At 34.8% G+C, this 25,820-nt stretch overlaps 1 protein-coding gene and 1 long non-coding RNA gene across 2 annotated transcripts; one reads left to right on the top strand and one right to left on the bottom strand.

Moving 5' to 3' along the window:
• Nucleotides 1–750: 750 nt before the first annotated feature.
• On the top strand, nt 751–7,030 carry LOC136040403 (uncharacterized). Its single transcript, XR_010620703.1, has 2 exons — nt 751–804; nt 6,831–7,030. It is a non-coding gene; the product is annotated as an uncharacterized LOC136040403 (long non-coding RNA).
• An 11,883-nt stretch (nt 7,031–18,913) lies between these two features.
• Nucleotides 18,914–24,212, bottom strand: LOC136040400 (adhesive plaque matrix protein-like). The gene is made up of 3 exons (XM_065724676.1): nt 24,076–24,212; nt 21,364–21,471; nt 18,914–19,329 (listed from the first exon to the last, which is right to left on the bottom strand). Exons 1-3 carry the CDS (start codon nt 24,079–24,081, stop codon nt 18,985–18,987), a joined length of 459 nt encoding a protein of 152 aa, XP_065580748.1. The 5' UTR covers nt 24,082–24,212; the 3' UTR covers nt 18,914–18,984.
• Nucleotides 24,213–25,820: the final 1,608 nt, after the last annotated feature.

The following is a 25,820-nucleotide window of genomic DNA, read 5'->3' as shown; positions in this document are numbered from 1 at the left end:
CGAGGCGTTGAGGAGGGAAAGCCCCTTTCATAACGAAGTAATTACTGTGCGTTTTAAGTTTCAATTTCGCTCCTTACTTTTAGTTGAAAAAAATTGTTTTTTTTTATTTAATATTAACACAGAACTTGTCACAAATAGACCTATAAGATCACAAGCGAAAAAAGCTAGGCTGGCATTAAAAACCTGTTTTTAAAACATTTTCTTTCTTTTCATTGAATTGGCTCGCTTCATAACAATCTATTTTTCAGTCCTGGTTGAACTTCGCTGAGGTAAGGATGCTGGGACTGTTTTGAAAAACGTTTCATTTTAGTTTTATTGATTTTATCCTCTCGTAAGTTGTTTTTTCTTATTTGTGTTGCTGAGGACGGCCCTTGGACATAGGGCCGATTTATTCATTCTAATTTGTTTCCCACTATTTAAAAAATTCCCTATTGTTCTTCTTGTTTTTGGTGTTTGTGATGGAAAGGGAGTTTGGTCTTCGTCGTTATTTGCTTACTCCGTTTTCTAAAAAAAGCGTTTCAAGTATTGACTAGAGAAATATGTATTGTTTTACTATGCTCTTTCCACCTTTTTGAGTAAGAAAAGAGGAAGCATTGCTTGAATGATCTGTCCAAGCTTACAAGATATCCAAATTTAAAAATCAAATTGTACTCTTTTTTGTCCTTATACCTCTAATTGTTGGGCGTTGGTCTCTGGTCGACAAAGCGTATAAAAAGCTCCTCTATCGCTGATGATTGTATTAGTTCTAAACTTCAAGTCTAATCAGTAACACTTTTAAAAGAAGAAAAATTAGGAAACATGAAGGTAAGATAGTCAAGTATCAGCTAATAGCTACAGTTATACTAAAATAGGATGAAGGTAGGCAAAACAGACTAAATTGGCTCTTAGTTACATTATCAAATTTTAAAACATGAATTTGGCCACTTATTTTGATTCTAGCCTTTGTTTTTTTTTGTGGAGTGCATAAACGCTTGTCTGAATTATGATTCATCTTCGTATTAGTGCAATGTCTTGAACAAAAACATTTTATAAAGAAAAGAAAATCAAAAGTAAGAAAATATCAAGGTGAAAGGTGATTTTGGGTGTCTTTTTTAAGGTGGTTGCACATTCATTTCATCAAGTTAGTTTCCTTTCCACAGGAATTTATTTTTTCGAAAATTATATCTTTCGAGTATTTTTGCTATAAAAAAGGTGCTTTTTGTACATTTGCACTTAAATGGTGACCGAACATCTGATATGACTGGTTTCATTTTAGAAAAATATTATTTAAATTGTGCTCAAAAAGGATAGAGGCAAAAGCTCCTAGTTATAATAATTTTTTGCCAGCCTATCAATAAATTATAATGATTTTTTTTTCACTCTAACAAACGCACTTGAATAATAATTAATTTAAAAAGTTTTATATAGTTTTTTTTACAGATTAACCTAGTTTGTTTTAAAATGAAAGCCTTTGTGGTAGTAGAAATACAGCTCATTTGTGTAGTTCTCCTATAAGCTAAGTTTGCCCTGCCCCTTTTTACTAAAACTTTTGAGCCTGTACTTTTTAAAGGCTAGTAAATTTTAGCTTATTTTTCTTTTGTAGTATAACTATAGAACTTTTTGCTTTTTAATATGAAAGCAATAGCCACCTCTGTAAATACTACCCGGATATCTTTAGTATTTTTGTAATTTTAAACTTAACCATAAATGGGGTGTGTGCAAATGGAGCCATCCCAGATGAATCCTAGTTACAATAGTTCTGTTCAAGCACTACTAATAAAGCCACAAAGGCATTTGTACGCGCCATATCTTAGAGTTGAATAGTAATTCATTGAAAAAGAAGGCTTTGTGGCCACAGATGTGTAACTAATTTGGGGAAAATCTCTCGCAAGTCCAATTTCGCTTATTTTTGCTTCGCACAACTTTTACCTTTGACAAGGGAATACTGATACCCTTTGTACGTACTTAGTTGTTGTCGTTTGTACTTTAATATCAATTGTGTTTTCAATATAGTAAAACTTCTTACCAAAGCTGTTAATTTTTTTTCGGTGATATACCCGTAGATTAAGAAAGGAACTACATCCTTAGCTGTTTAAGCCACATAGTACAAATGATGAGCTGTACAGCTGAGGCAAAGGCAACGGTCATGTATATAGCAGCCGCCCCTACCTTTCCCTAAAAATACTAAATGTTTTTAACGTTTAGTGGCTAATAGGAAATAAACATAATAGCTGACTTAAAAAGAGCTAAGCAACTTATAAATTGTAATTTGAAATTGCAGAAGAAACAGCTCCTTCCTATATTGATATTAAATAAAAAAAACACAAGTGTTTTCCCCTGAAAGAAAGGAGCAACATTAAAACTTCAAACCAACAGCAATTATTAAGTATATGAGGTTGGTCGCTCCATCGTCAATACCTCACTCTTGCGCTAGAATTTCAAACTTTTCCCCAATTTTTAAGAATAACTATTGAATCAAAAAGGATACTCAATTAGAATAAATAGCTATTTTAAAAAATACCAAAAAAACTTTAGCATAAAGAGCGAGGTATTGACGAGGGGACAATCCTCCTCACTCTCTGTCGTTTTCAGAGACTATCCTGCCACCCGGTGGGGTGATTGCCACTAAAAAATATTTGAGTCGATTCAAATCAAATGACTATCATAGACATTAGTGTGATAGTAACAATGTTTATAGAGTATTGTATAGTTTTTGAGTGTTTTAGTCCAAACACAAAACTTCCTACAGGTTCGTTTTAGGTTAACATATGGTTAAAAATGTAACATCTTTATTAATAGGAGTATGGTGGGACTAAGTGTCCAATGGTTATGTTGGGGGAGGCGGGGATGCTAGCTTCCCACTTATTTTGAGACGGTATATTAACCAGGTAAAAGTAGTTATAAAGCAGAAAACATTGTGATAAAAGACTTGAGTTCAAGCTTAAACAGCAGGTACTGGGGGCTAGAGATAGGACATCAGCTAAATAAGCCTATTTTCTTGTATATATAAAAATTATTAAATAATCCCTTTCACCTTTATAGCATTGTTGATGAGATATTAAATGCAAGTTTAGAGAACAGGGTCCTAAGAAATAAACCTGAATGTAATATTAAAAACCAAAGAAGATTTAATATTAATAAAGATTTTTTTTAGAAATTGAAGCGAAGAATAATATTATGCAAACAAGCAAGAAGTTTTCTGTATGAGAAGGAGGTTGTGAACCCCTAAACCATTCAGTCTGTAAGCTAAAGTTTGTCAATGTTTAATTAGTTTCAGTATTGAAGGCCAAATGTAAGAGTAATCTCATAAAAATAACTTAAATTTTTTTAATCACAATGCTGAAAGAATAAAAGGCCTTGTTTAGTTTATTATCTTAAACTTTAAAATTTTCAAATCAAATATTTACAATGAAAAAAAAATTAAAGAAAAAAAGGGAATAAAAACGGAGAGAAATTTAAAACACAACATGGAAAAATACACAATCAAGAACTGTAGAAGTGTTTCAGCCAGGGTGGTTCCATTTTGCCTGAAAATTAGAAATCAACCGGTTTACCGCGATACTGGGGGCCTAGCAGTTATATTTGCAGATGATACAATGGAATCTGTTGAAGTTAAAACCCCTCCATTATTGGTCGAGAATATGGCGTCTGAAATGAATTCAGTTATCCGGTGGTTTCTTGTAATCGTTTAGTCCCGAATTTTTCTAAGACAGAATTCATAGTTTTTTGGGATCTAAAAACTATTTAGCAAGATCTAAGCAAGGAGCTGCTAAAGTTAAAGCGAGGTGAATTACATCGCTTTAAACCTATTAATTTTTTTTTTTTAGTTCATCAGAACTAAGTAGGGCCAAAGACATATTTATATCCTCTGATTTTGGAAATTACTCTTCATATGAATGAGCTGAAGCTGAGCCAAAACCACGAGTAACATCAGAACCAATACTAGCAAAATGAACACTGAAATATTCTGCAATAGCTTCATGTCAAGACCAGTTTCATCTATTAATAATTCTGGGTGAAAATTATGAAAATTGCTTCCAATCTTCTGCTTAATTAAATAAAAACAAGTTTTTTTTAACTGCAAGTAAGGAGCGAAATTAAAACTTAAAACGAACAGAGATTATTCCGTATATGAAAGGGGTTTTCCCCTCCGAAATGTTCCACTCTTTACGCTAAAGTTTGACTCTTTGTCACAACTCTATTTTTCAAACAATAAAAAAACTTTAGCGTAAAGAGCAAGACGTGCCAGAGGGGAGAACCCCTTTCATGTACGGAATAATTTCTGTTCGTTTTAAGTTTTAATGTCGCTCCTTGCTTGCAGTTAAATTTTTTTTTTTATTTAATTTCTGAACGTTTTTGAATTAATGAATATTTTGATTTTGGCTCACCGAACATGAATAATTAAAACGAAATTTGTATTTTTTTTTGTTGCTAAATGGCTTTCTCATAGTTTTGATTGAACAATTTTGATAAAAAAGGGGTGTGGGGGGGGCCTAGTTGCACACCTGTTTTCGGTTGATTTAAAATGCAACTTGATTTTTTTTATTTTTTGTACGAACGTTTTTGTTAGCAATAAACATGCGTACATTCCGAATTAACTTACGTAACAAACTTCTATATTTGTGCATTTTTATTACGTATATGAGGGGTTTGCCCCCTCGTCAATACCTCGCTCTTTACAATAAAGCTAGAATTTTATCCCAAATCTTTAAGAATGGCCGCTGAATCACAAAGGCCGCTGAATAAATGGTTGAAATTACTAAAAATACTTTAGTGTAAAGAGCATGGTATTGTAAAGGAGACTAACCCGCTTATATACGTGATATCTTATTTTCGTTTTAAATTTTAATGCTACTCATTACTTCCAGGTGAAAAAGTTTTTTATTTATTTCCTCACTGTTTTTTTTTAATAATACTAGAAAATCCTGCACCCCTTCATGGAAATTTTCTTCCCTCATCATTAATTCCTCCATGGAAAGATACTCCCACGTAACCCTCTCCCCCCGACTCACCCCCAACCCAACGCGAAAGAATTCCCCTGAAAACGTCTGTACACTTCAGAAGAACCATTACTATAGGTAAACAATGGTCAAAGTTTGTAACTTGCATCCCCTCCCCCGGGGATTGTGTAGGACTAAGTCTTCCCCAAAGACATAGTTAATAGGTTTTCGACTAAGTTGAACAGAAGGGCTATCTCAAAATTTGATCCGGTGACTTTGGGGATAAATTGTGTGTGGGAGGGGCCCTAGGTGCCCTCCAATTTTTTTTGGTCACTTAAAAAGGGCACTAAAACTTTTAATTTCTGTTAGAATGAGCCCTCTCATGATATTTTAGGACCACTGGGTCGATACGATCGCCCCTGGGAAAAAAAAACAACAAACAAATGAACACGCACCCATGATCTGTCTTCTGGTAAAAAAAATACGAAATTCCATATTTTTGTAGATAGGAGCTTGAAATTATTACACTAGGGTTCTCTGATACGCTGAATGTGATGGTGTGATTTTTGTTAAGATTCTATGAATTTTAGGGGGTGTTTCTCTCTATTTTCCAAAATAAGGCAATTTTCTCAGGCTCGTAACTTCTGATGACAAAGACTAAATTTGATGAAAGTTATATATTTCAAATCAGCATAAAAATCTGATTCTTGTGATGTATCTTTTAGTATCAAAATTCCGTTTTTTATAGTTTCGTTTACTATTGAGCCGGGTCGCTCCTTGCTACAGTTCGTTATCACGAACTGTTTGATTATTATTTGAATAAGCTGGGTGAGTCCTGTTTTTTTCATTCGAAAAAAGTGTATTAAATCAAAAAGTGTAAAAAATGGTAACTTCTTTTATATATTTTCTAGTAACTAAATATTGTGTCAATGTGAGTCCTATTTTAGTTATGAATTGATGTGATGTCCAATCATGCCTTATAAGAAAAAAACAGTCGGAGAGTTTATGTCTATATTAGTCCACTTTGGTTTTCAAAAGCTGTCGCATGAAAACAGTCAATAGGAAAAAAGGTTGTAATTTCTCTTTTTTGTGTCTTTACTAAAAATATTATATGAAAAAGGAACATTATTAATTTTTCAGGTGCAAATATTTTGAGCCATATGCTGGTGCTCTGTATGTTTTAGCCTTGCCTGCTGGAGCGGGGTAAGATGGAGGTTTATATGATGGTCCTGTGTAAGTGGGTTTATATGCCGGCCTGTAATCATATTTTGGTTCTCCCAAATACCTTGCTTCCCGATTCCAAATTGATTCATTGTGGAAAATAATTTCGCCGGTTTACTATACCCAAGCGCGTAATAAGCCTTGTTTCATTCAATCCCAAATAAAGTATTTATTCATATAATTAATTCGTCAAAACACATATTTTAACTTTCTTTGTTAATTATGTCCAGACAGGTATATTAATATAAGATGCTGGATAGATTATGCTAATGAATTATCTCTTGTAGATAGATATTCATAGATAGATAGATTTTTGTTTCATACAAATATAAACAAGCAAAAACAATTAAATAAAGCCAACAGGAATCTAAGCTCGAAAGAAGGCTATTAGTTGTTACATTAGATTCAAATACACATAAAAAATATACATAAAAAAGATAAACAAAAACAACATATCGAAGAAGAAAAACAAAGGAAACTACCCCAACATGGCAAATTCCAAAAAATATTCCTAAAACATCAAATTATCAAGTTGAATCACCCTGTCATCAAAGGTTAATTTACTAGTATTCTCTACTAATTTAGTCTTTAAAAGTGATTGGTTATTAAGATTTTTTAAATTTAACATTTAATTTAAGCCTATTTACTAAAGAAGAGATTTAGTATTTATTGAAAATTTATCTGTTCCAGAGTTAACCGACGGGATTCTATACGCTCCAAAATGAGCCAACTAAGAAGCGAGTGAGCATAAGGGGGTAACAAGAATATGTGAATCATAAAAATAACTTGGCGGAGACTGAATATCATAATGCCAGAAAGATAATTGCAAATCCTTTTATTGACTAAGGTTTAGTGTTTGAAGAAACAAAAATAAAGTTTCTGTTTCAGAACGACTTTAAAGTCTTCTAGGACGATAAAAGAAAGTACCTAGGATTCTTACGGCCTGATTTTTCAATGTCTGGAGGGGTTTGAAGTGACTAGAAAATATACTTAGGTAGATAATGTGACAATGAATGAATGAACTTTATTACCCGTAAAAGTATGAAAAACACAAAGTACGGAGTATTATAAATAAACAAAAACAAAAACGATAAACAGTGAAGAAAAACAAGAGCTAAGAGCTCAAAAGGCACTTGTGACGAGGCAAGAAGAGCTAAGAGCCAAGAGATCATATGGTATGAGCTCTAACAAAATTCTATGAATCAGTAGATTGATTTAAAGAGGAAAATAAGAGGCTTAATGCCGGGCAGGATTTAAAATAAGAGCTCTGAGTCACGATGTCCTTCTAAATATCAAAATTCATTAAGATCCAATCACCCACTCGTAAGTTAAAAATACCTAATTTTTTCTGATTTTTCTTCTCCCTTTAGCCCCCCAGATGGCAGAATCTAAGAGAACGACTTTATCAGGTCAAATTGTGCAGCTCCCTGACACGCCTACCAATTTTCATCGTCCTAGCACGTCCAGAAGCACCAAACTCGCCAAATCACTGAACTCCTCCCCCCGGAGGAGGGGAGGGGAAAAGATCTGGTCGGGATTTGAAATAAGAGCTCCGAGACATGAATTCCTTCTAAAAATCGAATTTCATTAAGATCCGATCGTCTATTCGTAAGATAAAAATACCCCAATTTTCACGTTTTCCAAGAATTCCGGTTTCCCCCTCCAACTCCCCCCAATGTCACAGGATCTGGTCGGAACTTAAAATTAGAACTTTAAAGCACAAGATCCTTCTAAATATCAAATTTCATTAAGATCTGGTCACCCTTTCGTAAGTTACAAATACCTCAATTTCCAAAATTACCCCTCCCCCCAATTCCACCAAAGAGAACAGATCCAGTCCCGTTATGTCAGTCACGTATCTTAGATAGGTTTCTATTCTTCCCATCCAGTTTCATCCTGATCTCACCGCTTTAAGTGTTTTCTAAGATTTCCGGTCCCCCCAACTGCCCCCCCAATTACGCTTGATCCGGTTGAGATTTAAAATAAGAGATCTGAATTACGAGGTCTTCTAAATATGAAGTTTCATGAAGATCCGATCACTCTTTCATAAGTTAAAAATACGTCAATTTTTCTTATTTTTCAGGATTTATCCCCCCCCCCAATAGAGCGGATCCGTTCCAATTATGTAAATCACGTATGTAAGACTTCTGCTTATTTTTCCCACCAAGTTTCATCCCGATTCCTCCAATCTAAGCGTTTTCCATGATTTTAGGTCCCCCCACCCCAAACTTCCCCCAATGTCACCAGATCTGGTCAGGATTTAAAATAAGAGCCTTGAGACACGATATCCTTCTAAATATCAAATTTCATTCAGATCCGATCACCCTTCGAAAGTTAAAAATACCTCATTTTTTCTAATTTTTCAGAATTAACCCCTCCCCCAACTACCCCAAAGAGAGCGGATCCGTTCCAATTATGTAAATCACGTATGTAAGACTTCTGCTTATTTTTCCCACCAAGTTTCATCCCGATCCCTCCAATCTAAGCGTTTTCCATGATTTTAGGTCCCCCACTCCAAACTTCCCCCAATGTCACCAGATCCGGTCAGGATTTAAAATAAAAGCCTTGAGACACTATATCCTTCTAAATATCAAATTTCATTGAGATCCAATCACCCGTTCGTAAGTTAAAAATACCTCATTTTTTCTAATTTTTCAGAAATAACCCCCCCCCCCCCCAACTACCCCAAAGAGAGCGGATCCGTTCCGGTTATGTCAATCATGTATCTATGACTTGTGTTTATTTTTCCCGCCAATTTTCATCCCGATCCCTCCACTCTAAGTGTTTTCCAAGTTTTATGTTTCCCCCTCCTAACTCCACCCCCCCCCCAATGTCACCAGATCCGGTCGGGATTTAAAAAAAGAGCTCTAAGACACAATATCTTTCTAAACATCAAATTTCATTGAGATCTGATCACCCATTCGTAAGTTAAAAATACCTCATTTTTTCTAATTTTTCAGAATTACCCCCCCCCCCCAACTACCCCAAAGAGATCGGATCCGTCCCGATTATGTCAATCATGTATCTGGGACTTGTGCTTAGTTTTCCCATCAAGTTTCATCCCGATCCCTCCACTCAAAGTGTTTTCCAAGATTTTAGGTTTCCCCCCTCCAACTCCCCCAATGTAATCAAATCTGGTCGGGATTTAAAATAAGAGTTCTGAGACACAATACCATTCCAAAAATCAAATTTCATTAAGATCCCATCACCCGCTCATAAGTTAAAAATACTTCATTTTTTTCTATTTTTTCCGAATTAACCGGCCCCCCACACCTCCCCCTCTCCCAGATGGTCAAATCGGGAAAACTACTATTTCTAATTTAATCTTGTCCGGTCCCTGATACGCTTGCCAAATTTCATCGTCCTAGCTTACCTGGAAGTGCCTAAAGTAGCAAAACCAGGACCGACAGACAGACCGACAGACAGACCGAGAGAATTTGTGATTGCTATATGTTACTTGGTCAATACTAAGTGCCATAAAAATTCAAACTAACAAAAGACAACATGGACTAATTAACCAGTATCAATATGGAAAAAAAGGCTGCAGAGGGTCATAAACGTGAATAAATTTGATAGTCTTTTTACATAAATCATCACTGGAAGACCGAATCCGAGAAGGCACATCTATAAACCAAATCGAGCAATTATTTTTTTTCGGTGCCATCTAGGAAGCCGGAGGAGGAATTTGCAATATCTGAAATAAGCCGTACCTAGAGTATGTCGATCTTTCTTACGAAACAGATGAGCCAAGCCTGATAAAAAAAAAGCACAAGGGCACAATAAGCGATATAAATCATGCACAAACCGTTGCGGTTGTAACGGCTTTTGTTTGGGGATATTTTTCCGTAAGCGACGCGTAGGTTTTTCACGGCTTGATTCACTAGGGATGAACAGGTAGTGGAAAGTGTTGGGTCGAAACACAGACCAAGCCAACTAACTAAACAAGAACATGGTAAAACTGCAGTCCCAGCAACGAATGGAGCGACCGCATAAGGGCTATTAAAACAAATAAACTTGCATTTAGACGTATTAACTGACAGTCCAATTTTAGATAATTCATTGGTTAATATAGTAAAATTAGAAAGCAATCCACGGCGAGTCCGGGTAATAAGAAGAACGTCATCTGCATATGCAATAGAAAACAAACCAATATTACCGTAAAAAACAGAACTTCTAAGGGGACGCAGGCATGATGCAAGCACGCATTTAAATATACTAGGAGACAATATGGCACCTTGTCGAACTCCCTTATTAATTTTTACCGGGTCTGATATTTGGCCATTCTAGGTAACTTGAATTTTAGACTTTGAATACCAAGAAGACAATAAACTTAGTACGGAAGGATTAACACCTGAAGACGCAAGGGAAAATAGAGCCTGAGAGTGCACAATATTGTCGAAAGCTCCAGAAATATCAACAGTAAGATAGTTTTACAGTATATGACTCTATTAGAGAATGATAAAGGATTTTAAAAATTGAAAAAGGAAAAACATACCTTAATTATTGTAAAGATACTAAATTGTGGGCTAATTGTATACGGAGATGGTCAGAATGACTATGGAAACATAAAATCTCGTCAAGAATAATCCCCAAATATCTAAAGGTTTTATGTTTCCATAGTCATTCTGACCATCTCCGTATACAATTAGCCCACAATTTAGTATCTTTACAATAATTAAGGTATGTTTTTCCTTTTTCAATTTTTAAAATCCTTTATCATTCTCTAATAGAGTCATATACTGTAAAACTATCTTACTGTTGATATTTCTGGAGCTTTCGACAATATTGTGCACTCTCAGGCTCTATTTTCCCTTGCGTCTTCAGGTGTTAATCCTTCCGTACTAAGTTTATTGTCTTCTTGGTATTCAAAGTCTAAAATTCAAGTTACCTAGAATGGCCAAATATCAGACCCGGTAAAAATTAATAAGGGAGTTCGACAAGGTGCCATATTGTCTCCTAGTATATTTAAATGCGTGCTTGCATCATGCCTGCGTCCCCTTAGAAGTTCTGTTTTTTACGGTAATATTGGTTTGTTTTCTATTGCATATGCAGATGACGTTCTTCTTATTACCCGGACTCGCCGTGGATTGCTTTCTAATTTTACTATATTAACCAATGAATTATCTAAAATTGGACTGTCAGTTAATACGTCTAAATGCAAGTTTATTTGTTTTAATAGCCCTTATGCGGTCGCTCCATTCGTTGCTGGGACTGCAGTTTTACCATGTTCTTGTTTAGTTAGTTGGCTTGGTCTGTGTTTCGGCCCAACACTTTCCACTACCTGTTCATCCCTAGTGAATCAAGCCGTGAAAAACCTACGCGTCGCTTACGGAAAAATATCCCCAAACAAAAGCCGTTACAACCGCAACGGTTTGTGCATGATTTATATCGCTTATTGTGCCCTTGTGCTTTTTTTTTATCAGGCTTGGCTCATCTGTTTCGTAAGAAAGATCGACATACTCTAGGTACGGCTTATTTCAGATATTGCAAATTCCTCCTCCGGCTTCCTAGATGGCACCGAAAAAAAATAATTGCTCGATTTGGTTTATAGATGTGCCTTCTCGGATTCGGTCTTCCAGTGATGATTTATGTAAAAAGACTATCAAGTTTATTCACGTTTATGACCCTCTGCAGCCTTTTTTTCCATATTGATACTGGTTAATTAGTCCATGTTGTCTTTTGTTAGTTTGAATTTTTATGGCACTTAGTATTGACCAAGTAACATATAGCAATCACAAATTCTCTCGGTCTGTCTGTCGGTCTGTCTGTCGGTCCTGGTTTTGCTACTTTAGGCACTTCCAGGTAAGCTAGGACGATGAAATTTGGCAAGCGTATCAGGGACCGGACAAGATTAAATTAGAAATAGTAGTTTTCCCGATTTGACCATCTGGGAGAGGGGGAGGTGTGGGGGGCCGGTTAATTCGGAAAAAATAGAAAAAAATGAAGTATTTTTAACTTATGAGCGGGTGATGGGATCTTAATGAAATTTGATTTTTGGAATGGTATTGTGTCTCAGAACTCTTATTTTAAATCCCGACCAGATTTGATTACATTGGGGGAGTTGGAGGGGGGAAACCTAAAATCTTGGAAAACACTTTGAGTGGAGGGATCGGGATGAAACTTGATGGGAAAACTAAGCACAAGTCCCAGATACATGATTGACATAATCGGGACGGATCCGATCTCTTTGGGGTAGTTGGGGGGGGGGGGGTAATTCTGAAAAATTAGAAAAAATGAGGTATTTTTAACTTACGAATGGGTGATCAGATCTCAATGAAATTTGATGTTTAGAAAGATATTGTGTCTTAGAGCTCTTTTTTTAAATCCCGACCGGATCTGGTGACATTGGGGGGGGGGGTGGAGTTAGGAGGGGGAAACATAAAACTTGGAAAACACTTAGAGTGGAGGGATCGGGATGAAAATTGGCGGGAAAAATAAACACAAGTCATAGATACATGATTGACATAACCGGAACGGATCCGCTCTCTTTGGGGTAGTTGGGGGGGGGGGGGTTATTTCTGAAAAATTAGAAAAAATGAGGTATTTTTAACTTACGAACGGGTGATTGGATCTCAATGAAATTTGATATTTAGAAGGATATAGTGTCTCAAGGCTTTTATTTTAAATCCTGACCGGATCTGGTGACATTGGGGGAAGTTTGGAGTGGGGGACCTAAAATCATGGAAAACGCTTAGATTGGAGGGATCGGGATGAAACTTGGTGGGAAAAATAAGCAGAAGTCTTACATACGTGATTTACATAATTGGAACGGATCCGCTCTCTTTGGGGTAGTTGGGGGAGGGGTTAATTCTGAAAAATTAGAAAAAATGAGGTATTTTTAACTTTCGAAGGGTGATCGGATCTGAATGAAATTTGATATTTAGAAGGATATCGTGTCTCAAGGCTCTTATTTTAAATCCTGACCAGATCTGGTGACATTGGGGGAAGTTTGGGGTGGGGGGACCTAAAATCATGGAAAACGCTTAGATTGGAGGAATCGGGATGAAACTTGGTGGGAAAAATAAGCAGAAGTCTTACATACGTGATTTACATAATTGGAACGGATCCGCTCTATTGGGGGGGGGGGATAAATCCTGAAAAATAAGAAAAATTGACGTATTTTTAACTTATGAAAGAGTGATCGGATCTTCATGAAACTTCATATTTAGAAGACCTCGTAATTCAGATCTCTTATTTTAAATCTCAACCGGATCAAGCGTAATTGGGGGGGCAGTTGGGGGGACCGGAAATCTTAGAAAACACTTAAAGCGGTGAGATCAGGATGAAACTGGATGGGAAGAATAGAAACCTATCTAAGATACGTGACTGACATAACGGGACTGGATCTGTTCTCTTTGGTGGAATTGGGGGGAGGGGTAATTTTGGAAATTGAGGTATTTGTAACTTACGAAAGGGTGACCAGATCTTAATGAAATTTGATATTTAGAAGGATCTTGTGCTTTAAAGTTCTAATTTTAAGTTCCGACCAGATCCTGTGACATTGGGGGGAGTTGGAGGGGGAAACCGGAATTCTTGGAAAACGTGAAAATTGGGGTATTTTTATCTTACGAATAGACGATCGGATCTTAATGAAATTCGATTTTTAGAAGGAATTCATGTCTCGGAGCTCTTATTTCAAATCCCGACCAGATCTTTTCCCCTCCCCTCCTCCGGGGGGAGGAGTTCAGTGATTTGGCGAGTTTGGTGCTTCTGGACGTGCTAGGACGATGAAAATTGGTAGGCGTGTCAGGGAGCTGCACAATTTGACCTGATAAAGTCGTTCTCTTAGATTCTGCCATCTGGGGGGCTAAAGGGAGAAGAAAAATCAGAAAAAATTAGGTATTTTTAACTTACGAGTGGGTGATTGGATCTTAATGAATTTTGATATTTAGAAGGACATCGTGACTCAGAGCTCTTATTTTAAATCCTGCCCGGCATTAAGCCTCTTATTTTCCTCTTTAAATCAATCTACTGATTCATAGAATTTTGTTAGAGCTCATACCATATGATCTCTTGGCTCTTAGCTCTTCTTGCCTCGTCACAAGTGCCTTTTGAGCTCTTAGCTCTTGTTTTTCTTCACTGTTTATCGTTTTTGTTTTTGTTTATTTATAATACTCCGTACTTTGTGTTTTTCATACTTTTACGGGTAATAAAGTTCATTCATTCATTGTCACATTATCTACCTAAGTATATTTTCTAGTCACTTCAAACCCCTCCAGACATTGAAAAATCAGGCCGTAAGAATCCTAGGTACTTTCTTTTATCGTCCTAGAAGACTTTAAAGTCGTTCTGAAACAGAAACTTTATTTTTGTTTCTTCAAACACTAAACCTTAGTCAATAAAAGGATTTGCAATTATCTTTCTGGCATTATGATATTCAGTCTCCGCCAAGTTATTTTTATGATTCACATATTCTTGTTACCCCCTTATGCTCACTCGCTTCTTAGTTGGCTCATTTTGGAGCGTATAGAATCCCGTCGGTTAACTCTGGAACAGATAAATTTTCAATAAATACTAAATCTCTTCTTTAGTAAATAGGCTTAAATTAAATGTTAAATTTAAAAAATCTTAATAACCAATCACTTTTAAAGACTAAATTAGTAGAGAATACTAGTAAATTAACCTTTGATGACAGGGTGATTCAACTTGATAATTTGATGTTTTAGGAATATTTTTTGGAATTTGCCATGTTGGGGTAGTTTCCTTTGTTTTTCTTCTTCGATATGTTGTTTTTGTTTATCTTTTTTATGTATATTTTTTATGTGTATTTGAATCTAATGTAACAACTAATAGCCTTCTTTCGAGCTTAGATTCCTGTTGGCTTTATTTAATTGTTTTTGCTTGTTTATATTTGTATGAAACAAAAATCTATCTATCTATGAATATCTATCTACAAGAGATAATTCATTAGCATAATCTATCCAGCATCTTATATTAATATACCTGTCTGGACATAATTAACAAAGAAAGTTAAAATATGTGTTTTGACGAATTAATTATATGAATAAATACTTTATTTGGGATTGAATGAAACAAGGCTTATTACGCGCTTGGGTATAGTAAACCGGCGAAATTATTTTCCACAATGAATCAATTTGGAATCGGGAAGCAAGGTATTTGGGAGAACCAAAATATGATTACAGGCCGGCATATAAACCCACTTACACAGGACCATCATATAAACCTCCATCTTACCCCGCTCCAGCAGGCAAGGCTAAAACATACAGAGCACCAGCATATGGCTCAAAATATTTGCACCTGAAAAATTAATAATGTTCCTTTTTCATATAATATTTTTAGTAAAGACACAAAAAAGAGAAATTACAACCTTTTTTCCTATTGACTGTTTTCATGCGACAGCTTTTGAAAACCAAAGTGGACTAATATAGACATAAACTCTCCGACTGTTTTTTTCTTATAAGGCATGATTGGACATCACATCAATTCATAACTAAAATAGGACTCACATTGACACAATATTTAGTTACTAGAAAATATATAAAAGAAGTTACCATTTTTTACACTTTTTGATTTAATACACTTTTTTCGAATGAAAAAAACAGGACTCACCCAGCTTATTCAAATAATAATCAAACAGTTCGTGATAACGAACTGTAGCAAGGAGCGACCCGGCTCAATAGTAAACGAAACTATAAAAAACGGAATTTTGATACTAAAAGATACATCACAAGAATCAGATTTTTATGCTGATTTGAAATATATAACTTTCATCAAATTTAGTCTTTGTCATCAGAAGTTACGAGCCTGAGAAAATTGCCTTATTTTGGAAAATAGAGAGAAACACCCCCTAAAATTCATAGAATCTTAACAAAAATCACACCATCACATTCAGCGTATCAGAGAACCCTAGTGTAATAATTTCAAGCTCCTATCTACAAAAATATGGAATTTCGTATTTTTTTTACCAGAAGACAGATCATGGGTGCGTGTTCATTTGTTTGTTGTTTTTTTTTCCCAGGGGCGATCGTATCGACCCAGTGGTCCTAAAATATCATGAGAGGGCTCATTCTAACAGAAATTAAAAGTTTTAGTGCCCTTTTTAAGTGACCAAAAAAAATTGGAGGGCACCTAGGGCCCCTCCCACACACAATTTATCCCCAAAGTCACCGGATCAAATTTTGAGATAGCCCTTCTGTTCAACTTAGTCGAAAACCTATTAACTATGTCTTTGGGGAAGACTTAGTCCTACACAATCCCCGGGGGAGGGGATGCAAGTTACAAACTTTGACCATTGTTTACCTATAGTAATGGTTCTTCTGAAGTGTACAGACGTTTTCAGGGGAATTCTTTCGCGTTGGGTTGGGGGTGAGTCGGGGGGAGAGGGTTACGTGGGAGTATCTTTCCATGGAGGAATTAATGATGAGGGAAGAAAATTTCCATGAAGGGGTGCAGGATTTTCTAGTATTATTAAAAAAAAACAGTGAGGAAATAAATAAAAAACTTTTTCACCTGGAAGTAATGAGTAGCATTAAAATTTAAAACGAAAATAAGATATCACGTATATAAGCGGGTTAGTCTCCTTTACAATACCATGCTCTTTACACTAAAGTATTTTTAGTAATTTCAACCATTTATTCAGCGGCCTTTGTGATTCAGCGGCCATTCTTAAAGATTTGGGATAAAATTCTAGCTTTATTGTAAAGAGCGAGGTATTGACGAGGGGGCAAACCCCTCATATACGTAATAAAAATGCACAAATATAGAAGTTTGTTACGTAAGTTAATTCGGAATGTACGCATGTTTATTGCTAACAAAAACGTTCGTACAAAAAATAAAAAAAATCAAGTTGCATTTTAAATCAACCGAAAACAGGTGTGCAACTAGGCCCCCCCCACACCCCTTTTTTATCAAAATTGTTCAATCAAAACTATGAGAAAGCCATTTAGCAACAAAAAAAAATACAAATTTCGTTTTAATTATTCATGTTCGGTGAGCCAAAATCAAAATATTCATTAATTCAAAAACGTTCAGAAATTAAATAAAAAAAAAAATTTAACTGCAAGCAAGGAGCGACATTAAAACTTAAAACGAACAGAAATTATTCCGTACATGAAAGGGGTTCTCCCCTCTGGCACGTCTTGCTCTTTACGCTAAAGTTTTTTTATTGTTTGAAAAATAGAGTTGTGACAAAGAGTCAAACTTTAGCGTAAAGAGTGGAACATTTCGGAGGGGAAAACCCCTTTCATATACGGAATAATCTCTGTTCGTTTTAAGTTTTAATTTCGCTCCTTACTTGCAGTTAAAAAAAACTTGTTTTTATTTAATTAAGCAGAAGATTGGAAGCAATTTTCATAATTTTCACCCAGAATTATTAATAGATGAAACTGGTCTTGACATGAAGCTATTGCAGAATATTTCAGTGTTCATTTTGCTAGTATTGGTTCTGATGTTACTCGTGGTTTTGGCTCAGCTTCAGCTCATTCATATGAAGAGTAATTTCCAAAATCAGAGGATATAAATATGTCTTTGGCCCTACTTAGTTCTGATGAACTAAAAAAAAAAAATTAATAGGTTTAAAGCGATGTAATTCACCTCGCTTTAACTTTAGCAGCTCCTTGCTTAGATCTTGCTAAATAGTTTTTAGATCCCAAAAAACTATGAATTCTGTCTTAGAAAAATTCGGGACTAAACGATTACAAGAAACCACCGGATAACTGAATTCATTTCAGACGCCATATTCTCGACCAATAATGGAGGGGTTTTAACTTCAACAGATTCCATTGTATCATCTGCAAATATAACTGCTAGGCCCCCAGTATCGCGGTAAACCGGTTGATTTCTAATTTTCAGGCAAAATGGAACCACCCTGGCTGAAACACTTCTACAGTTCTTGATTGTGTATTTTTCCATGTTGTGTTTTAAATTTCTCTCCGTTTTTATTCCCTTTTTTTCTTTTATTTTTTTTTCATTGTACTCCGTTTTGTTCCATGTGAAAAATACGGGTAATAAATATTTTACTCACTCACTTACTTATAGGATAGACACTTAGGAAAACTATTTTTATATATCAAAAGTAGCAACGGTCCAGGGGAGAGCCCTCTTTTAGTTATTAATTTTTGTGATTCGGAGGTCTGGGATGTACCAAGTTCCTTTGGTAAGTTCTGAACGGTCAAGGTTTTCGATTAGGTACCAAACATCCTTCATTGCAAACAACTATAATCTGAATGACAAAATTCTGTTTGACCCTTCCCAAAAATCCTAGCTAAAATTAAAAAAAACAGTTATTAAAGATTGTTTGCTAATGTTTGATTATTCAACATTGACAATGGAAAATTAAATTATTTCTTTGTGTGTTTTGTAACACACAAATATAATAACTCTTCTTTGTGTGTTTCGTTTTTGTGTCCCTGTGTTCCGATGCCCTCCCAAGGCCCTCCTGCCCGATTTAGTTATTTACTAATCCTTGTTGCTTCTCTTTTCCGTTTTTTTCTATTTTGTTTTTTTTTGCCTTGTTAAATTTTGGAATTATTAGCATAATGAGATGTTGCTTTTTTTTATGTTTTTGCACTGTCACAGCCTTATGAGCTCTGCTCTCTATTGGAACAAAATATTGTCTTTGTACTTTTTAAGTTGAATAAAGAAAAAGTTTAAGTTTAAGTTGAAGAAGTTGATGTGCTATTATGCCTTATCAAACAAACCAATTCTAGAGTTTATGTTTATATTAGCATCCTATGTGTTTCAAAAGCTGTCGCATGAAAGCTCTCAATAGGAAAAGAGGTTATATTTCTTGTTGTCTAGACCTAAAAATGCTCTGACAGTTAGATTATTCTTTATTTACTAGAAATATCATATAAAAATAGGTTCATTGTTAATTTTTCAGGTACTAGTATTTTGGGCCATATGTTGGTGCTCGGTATGCTGGAGCGGGGTAAGATGGAGCTTTGTATGCTGGTGCTGGGTAAGATGGTTTGTATGCTGGTGCTGGGTAAGATGGTTTGTATGCTGGCTTGTAATCATATTTTGTTTCGCCAGAATACTGAACATCAGCAACATACCCCGTATAATCATCAGCAGTGTAGGTTACAGTCTGGACACGTCCATCTGGAAGAAGAGTCTGGTAACTACCCTTGACGTATCCATTACCATCAGAGGTTTCCTGGTGGTTGTAGTCATTGTAGGTGTAGTCGTCTTTTACTGCCCAAGCAAAATCGTAGGGCATTGGGGCGTGCTGAAAGAATATAATCGTTAGACAGGAAGCCTTTTTAGAAGAAAAAATACGAAAGAAGCCCCTCTTGTGGGGCTTTTTTAAGGAAAAAAGGAAAATTTCAGGACAATCAGCGAAAATGTTAAAAATAGAATGAAAAAGGGGGAAATATGAAAACTTTAATAAAACTTTGAAAACTGTAATATCACCATTAAATTAGAAAAGTGTTTTCTTTCTTGTTTTTCTTTTTATTATTATTAATTAAATCTTAGCTCATTGATACGCCTATGATTCTTTCTTAAATCTGATCTTTAAAAAGCTTCTAATCTGTATTGCGCACTTTATATTTCTGTCTAATATTTTGAATTACTTAGGAAGTTTTCAAAATTCCATAGAAAAAAGGCAATTTTACCAAATATAAAAGTTTGGGACATTTTTAAAATACTAAATACTTTGGGGAGGAAAAGCCAGACTCCATCCCTCCCCACTCCCTCTTTTATCCTATTGTGTGCTCGTTGTTACATTATTCTACCTGATACGATAAATATTTCAGATGTATATTGAATTCTTTCCTCATAAAAAGTAAGCTTGAGAGAAAAATTTCATAATAACAGTGTAATAATTAGCTCAATATAAGAATAAGGTGGGAAAAGCCTTAAAAAATGACATGATTTAAATTTTCAATCCAGGCACTTTGGGCGTTAAAAGCCAAGATCATCCCCCCTTTTTATGTCATACTTTTGCGTCCGTTCCTTTTATAATTCTTGGTTAAATAAAGAATTTTTGTGAGGGAGTGGGGGGTTTTGACCTTCCCCTTATCCAAGAATAAGTGCAAAAGGAAAACCCCCTAGAATAACACGTTATATATAATATTATAACAATAAGTTGAATACAATAATGAGCTCAAGAATAAATGTCGCAGAATAAACTCATTAAAGAATAAGCTATAACTTGAACTTTCTAATTTGGTCAGAGTGGTATCAGACAGCCAGGTTAAATACCCCTCCCCATCCTTTATTAAGAGTTATTTCTCAATATGACTCCGCCTGATTAGCGTTTCTTCTCATCAAAAAATAATCTCAAATAAACTGATTATTGTACTGGTATTGGTATATATTGTACTTTTATTACAAGAAATCTATCATACTTGAGCTTGAAATTGTATTTTCCAATATTTTTTTTTCCTTTTCAAAGCTTCTGAAACAAACGGAATGAGTCTGAGATAAATCTTTACGGTTGTAAACTAAAGTTCATGCTTCGGAATCCAGGTCCAGGTCTTTTGGGCGTGGTTTCGAGAGTTTTTCCAGTAGTTACCTGATTTTAATACCCAACAGATTAAAAGATATTCAAAACCAAGGATCCTGATTGCTAGCCTTGGTTCTCAGAAAAATCGATAAAATAATCTACATCACATCATAGTGCCTCCATTGTATAGAGAGCGCCATCACTTCATAAAGTCCGTTATGCTTGGGAAACAGAAGTCAATAATATATATAGAGTAAAAAAGATAAATGACAACAGGTTTAGTAAGCTATCAACCTGACTTTAGACACCTTTGGGTCTGAGAATTAGCAGACTCCCTAATTTTCGATCCAAGGGAGCACCGTACTGGGTATTGTTTGGTACAATGAATTTGAAATCTTATGTTTTTGAAGGCTGGGGTTCACGTCCTTGTGTAGCCGATCGTTAGGATTGGAACAGGGGTTAATAATGCTCTGTAGTCTCAGTTATAGTCAATCCAGCTTGAATTGGCTACTTGGAGAAAAATAGGGAGGGTAAATAGGAAGAAGTTGTAAAAAGACGGGTTGACTAGATCCCCAGCCCTTCATTTTAATTCCTTACTCAAGGGTTATTAAATGGAACTCAGCACTGTGGGTTTGAACTATGAAGTATCGTGCAGTTCCTTTACCTTTACCATCTAAATGCCCATCTAGACGGGCAATATACCATCTAGATGCTAAATGTCCGAATTTAGCGATAGTCGTGCCCATGCTCTTGATGAGAATGTTAACGATTGATCAAGAACCTTGATTGTAAAATCTAGAAAACAATACTTACATCACTTTTATATGATGGCTTATAGTCGGGTTTGTAGCCAGAATAGGATGGTTTGGGATACTGAGGGGCAGCACAAGCAGCAGAAATAAAAGCAACCAGAATAAATCTCTGAAATGAAATTACCCATATAAAAATTAATAATATAACAACCGTATAATAGAGAAAATTAACGAGAAGTTTTACCAAGAATAATAGCATTGGTTGGAATTATGTTGTAAAAGGAATATTTCAATAGGATCTTGTTGAAAAAGTTATTGTTATTATTACAATAAAAATATTGTTATTATTACAATAACAATATTGTTATTAAATAGTATTATAATAATGTTGCAATGGTATTTATGTATCTTATACTGATGTTACTCTCATCAACATAATGTTTATCAATTATATAGTTACTTACAAATGTATATATAGCATATAATTTCATTCAGCACATTTACCTGACCGATAGAAAGATCCAATTATACAATTAATAGTGTTTTACAATAAAAATAATAAAATATTTAAGTAGAAATGGAGAGAGATATTAAAGCCTGAAAATATACCCTGTTTGTGTAGGGGATACCACTCCCTTACCCCATTTATCAAAAAAGAATTTGGTTCTTGATATCCTCAAAAGCTTTCCAGAATGCAATAGAAATTGTCATTGGTTATTGCAAGTGTTTTGTTTGTCAATTGCGTTTCAAATGTTTACAAATTAAAAGTTTAAGATAATAAATTAAATAAGGCCTTTTAATCTTTCATCATTGTGGTTAAAAATAAACTTATTTCTTATGATATTACTCTTGCGTTTGGCCTTACATTCTAAAACTAACAAAGAAAATGACAAATTTTAGCTTACAGACTGAGCGGTTTACGGGTTTGCAATATCCTTCTCATACAGGGAAGCTTCTGCTGGCTTATTTGTGAAATGTTGTTCTTTACTTTAATTCGAAAAAAATTCTTACTAAAATTAAATTCCTTTGGATTTTAAATGTTACATTCAGGTTTATTGCACAGGCCCCTGTTCTTTAAACTTGCGTTTAATATCTCAGCAAAAATGCTATAAAGGTGAAAGGGATTATTTAATAACTTTTTTTTATTGATAATAATTTTAATAATTAATAATTTTCATATTTAATAATTTATATTCTATATGATTTTATATACAAGAAAATAGGTTTATCTAGCTTATGTCCTACCTCTAGCCCCCAGCACCTGCTCTTTAAGCTTGAACTCGAGTCTTTTATCACAATATTTTCTGCTTTTTAACCACTTTTATCTGGTGACAACCGTCTAAAAAAAAAATGCGAAGCTAGCATCCCAACCTACCCCAGCATACACATTTGACACCTAGTCTCACCATATTCTGTTTAATAAAGACGTTAAATTTTTAATTATATGTTAACCTAAAAACCCTCTGTAGAAAGTTTTGTGTTTGGACTAAAACACTTAAAACTTTTCCTTAGAGTTCAATCACCCTCCTTTCCCAAACAACAGGTTCAGCTAAAGAGAGTTTTAACTATGCAATGCTCTATAAGCATTGTTGTTATCACAAAAATGTCTAGGATAACCATTTGATTTGAATCAACTTCATATATTTTTAGTGACGATCGCCCCACCGGGTGGCAGGATAGTCTCTGAAAACGACAGAGAGTAAGGGGGATTGTCCCGTCGTCAATACCTCGCTCTTTACGCTAATTTTTTTTTGTATTTTTAAAAGAGCTATTTATTCTTATTAAATGTCCTTTGTGATTCAGTAGTCATTCTTAAAGAATTGAGGAAAAGTTTGAAATTTTAGCGTAAGAGTGAGGTATTGACGATGGAGCGACGAACATTATATACGTAATAATTTCTGTTGGTTTAAGTTTTAATGTTTTTCCTTACTTTCAGGTGAAAACACTTGTTTTTTATATTTGATATCAATAAAGGAAGGAGCTGTTTCTTCTGCAATTTCAAATTACAATTTATAAATTATTTAGCTCTTTTTAAGTCAGTTAATATGTTTATTTCCTATTAGCCACAAAAGTTAAACACATTTAATATTTTAAGAGAAAGGTAGGGGCGGCTGTTATAACGTCATTTTGACTTGGTTTTTTCTATAATTAGCCATGAATTGATGCCCACAACTATTCCATTTTAAATCAAAAATCAACGGATCATTATAATTTGTTAATAGGCTGGAGAAAAATTATTATAACTAGGACCTTTTGCCTTTATCTTTTTTTGGCGCAATTTAAGTAATATTTTTCCTAACTCAGCCAGCCTTAGTTTGGTAACCATTAAAGTGTAAATGTGCCAAAAGTTCCTTTTTCTTTTTAGCAAAAAAATATTCGAAAGATGTAATTTTTCTAAGAAAACAAATTCCCGTGAAAATAGAACTAACTTGGCGAAGTCAATGTGGAACCATCTAAAAAAGACACCCATGAAGTACAATTGTAATCACACACAAAGAGCTAACTCACCTTGATATTTTCTGACTTTAGATTTCCTTTTTCTTATAAAATGTTATGGTTCAAGACATAAGGTATGAACTTATACAAAAACGATTCATAGTGCTGACAAGCATTTATACCCTCTACAAAAAAAACAACCCCTAGACTCAAAATAAGTGGCCAAATTCATGTTTTAAATTTGATAATGTAACTAAGAGCCAATTTAGTCTGTTTTGCCTACCTTCAACTTATTTTGGCTTAAATCTAACTAATAGCTGATATTTGACTATCTTACCTTCATATTTCTTAATTTTTCTTCTTTTAAAAGTGTTACTGCTTAGAACTGAAGTTGAGAACTAATACAATCATCAGCGATAGAGGAGCCTTTTATACGCTTTGTCGACCAGAGACCAACGCCCAACAATTAGAGGTCTAATAAAGAGTAAAATATGAATTTTAAATTTGGATTTCTTGTAAGCTTGGAAAAATCATTCTGGCAATGCTTCCTCTTTTCTTGCTCAAAAAGTTGGAAAGAGCACAATAAAATATTTCTTTTCAAAATCAATATTTGAAATGTTTTTTCTTAGAAAACAGAGTAAGCTATACGCTTGTCTTGTTTCAAAAATAATAGAAAAATGCAGGCAACTAAGCCATATGTATTACCGTCCCATAGGTCTGTCAAATTACAAAATAACAATAAGTAGAGAGACAAGGCAAAATTAATTAATACTGAAAATCATGCTAAAACGAATGCGAAAGATTTTTTTCTCCGATAGGTTTTATTGGAAAGAAGTAGATCTGCACGAGAAATGTATTTCCATGCAAGATCTGCAACAGAAGCAACAACGATATGCAGATTTGCAGAATTTGCAAAAAACAACTTCAAGAAAAATCTTATTGCATTATATCCAGGGGAATGATTAAACAAAATATTTTATAAATGTTTTCTTGGCTGTCTGGTATTTCTTAGGGCCAGATAAGCAGATATCCAGATATCCTGTTAAAAAAAATGCATTGAATTATCAATTCAGAAATACGTGATTCTAGATTCAGCCGTACTTTCCAATGCTTAAAACTTATTGTTGAGACTGATTTTTATTATAAACATAATTGTCTTAATAAACAGTAATGACTGATGTGACTTCCACCCTCTTAGGGTTTCAACTTTTAACCCCCAAAAATACCCTCTGAAATCCAAATCCCCAAAGGGTTGGATCTACAGTATAACTATTCGTATGATATCAAATGAAATAAAATTAAAAATTACTCTAATAAAAGTAGAGTCCATCTCTTGGGGGATACGAAAATTACAGATAATTTTTAAAATTATATCAGTTTACTGAGTCTAATTGTAAAGATGGCCTGTGTTTTGCCTTTCATTGTCCCTAACGGAAGGGCACCCGCTTTAAGAGGGAGGTGCCCTATTTCCAAAATATTCAATCCAAATTTTGAAATAGCCATCTTAACCAAAATAATCTAAAGGTTAAAAAACTATGCTTACTTGGATGTCTCAGCCCCCACCCCACAGCTTTCGAGAAGGTAGCCGAATATAGTGAAAACACAATGTGCGGATGCTGGTTGTCAAAGTGGTGTATCACAAATATCTGTGGAGTGGTTCAGCGTATAAAGGTAAAACTTATGGTGTATGTTGAAAGGGATTCTGAAGGATGAACGTTTGCATCGAGACTCCGCCCTCTATCCCACCCTCATACCGTTTTTAATGCCTCTTCTCCTCAAAATTGATCGAACTTTGAAAAAAATTTCTTTCCAAATAATTCGTAGATATAGTAACTATACCTCTGGGGATGTAATGCCCCCCGATAGCCTCCAGGGTGAGATCGCATGCAAGTCGCCCATTTTTACATCAAGGATTTATCATAATGAAAAGGGTGAATGTTTGATTCAGGATTTGTTCAAGAAAGCCAAGGTAAATCTGGTAAAAATTATAAAACAAAATAAGATTTTCAAAGGAAGGTAAAGAGCAACACTAAGCGAAAACAAGCGAAAAACTACCTAAATAACCATCAATAAATAATTGAG

This window comes from Artemia franciscana, chromosome 20 (assembly GCF_032884065.1).
Source record: "Artemia franciscana chromosome 20, ASM3288406v1, whole genome shotgun sequence".
In the NCBI taxonomy this organism is placed as follows: Eukaryota; Metazoa; Arthropoda; class Branchiopoda; order Anostraca; family Artemiidae; genus Artemia; species Artemia franciscana.
Note: the sequence above shows the minus strand (reverse complement) of the source record. Positions and strands in the feature narration are given on the sequence as shown.

What these genes read in the sequence shown, in the direction of transcription:
- LOC136040400 (XM_065724676.1), bottom strand. An exon ending in AGCCATCATATAAAAGTGAT is followed by an intron (nt 19,330 to 21,363) that starts GTAAGTATTGTT and finishes ATATTCTTTCAG; the next exon opens with CACGCCCCAATGCCCTACGA.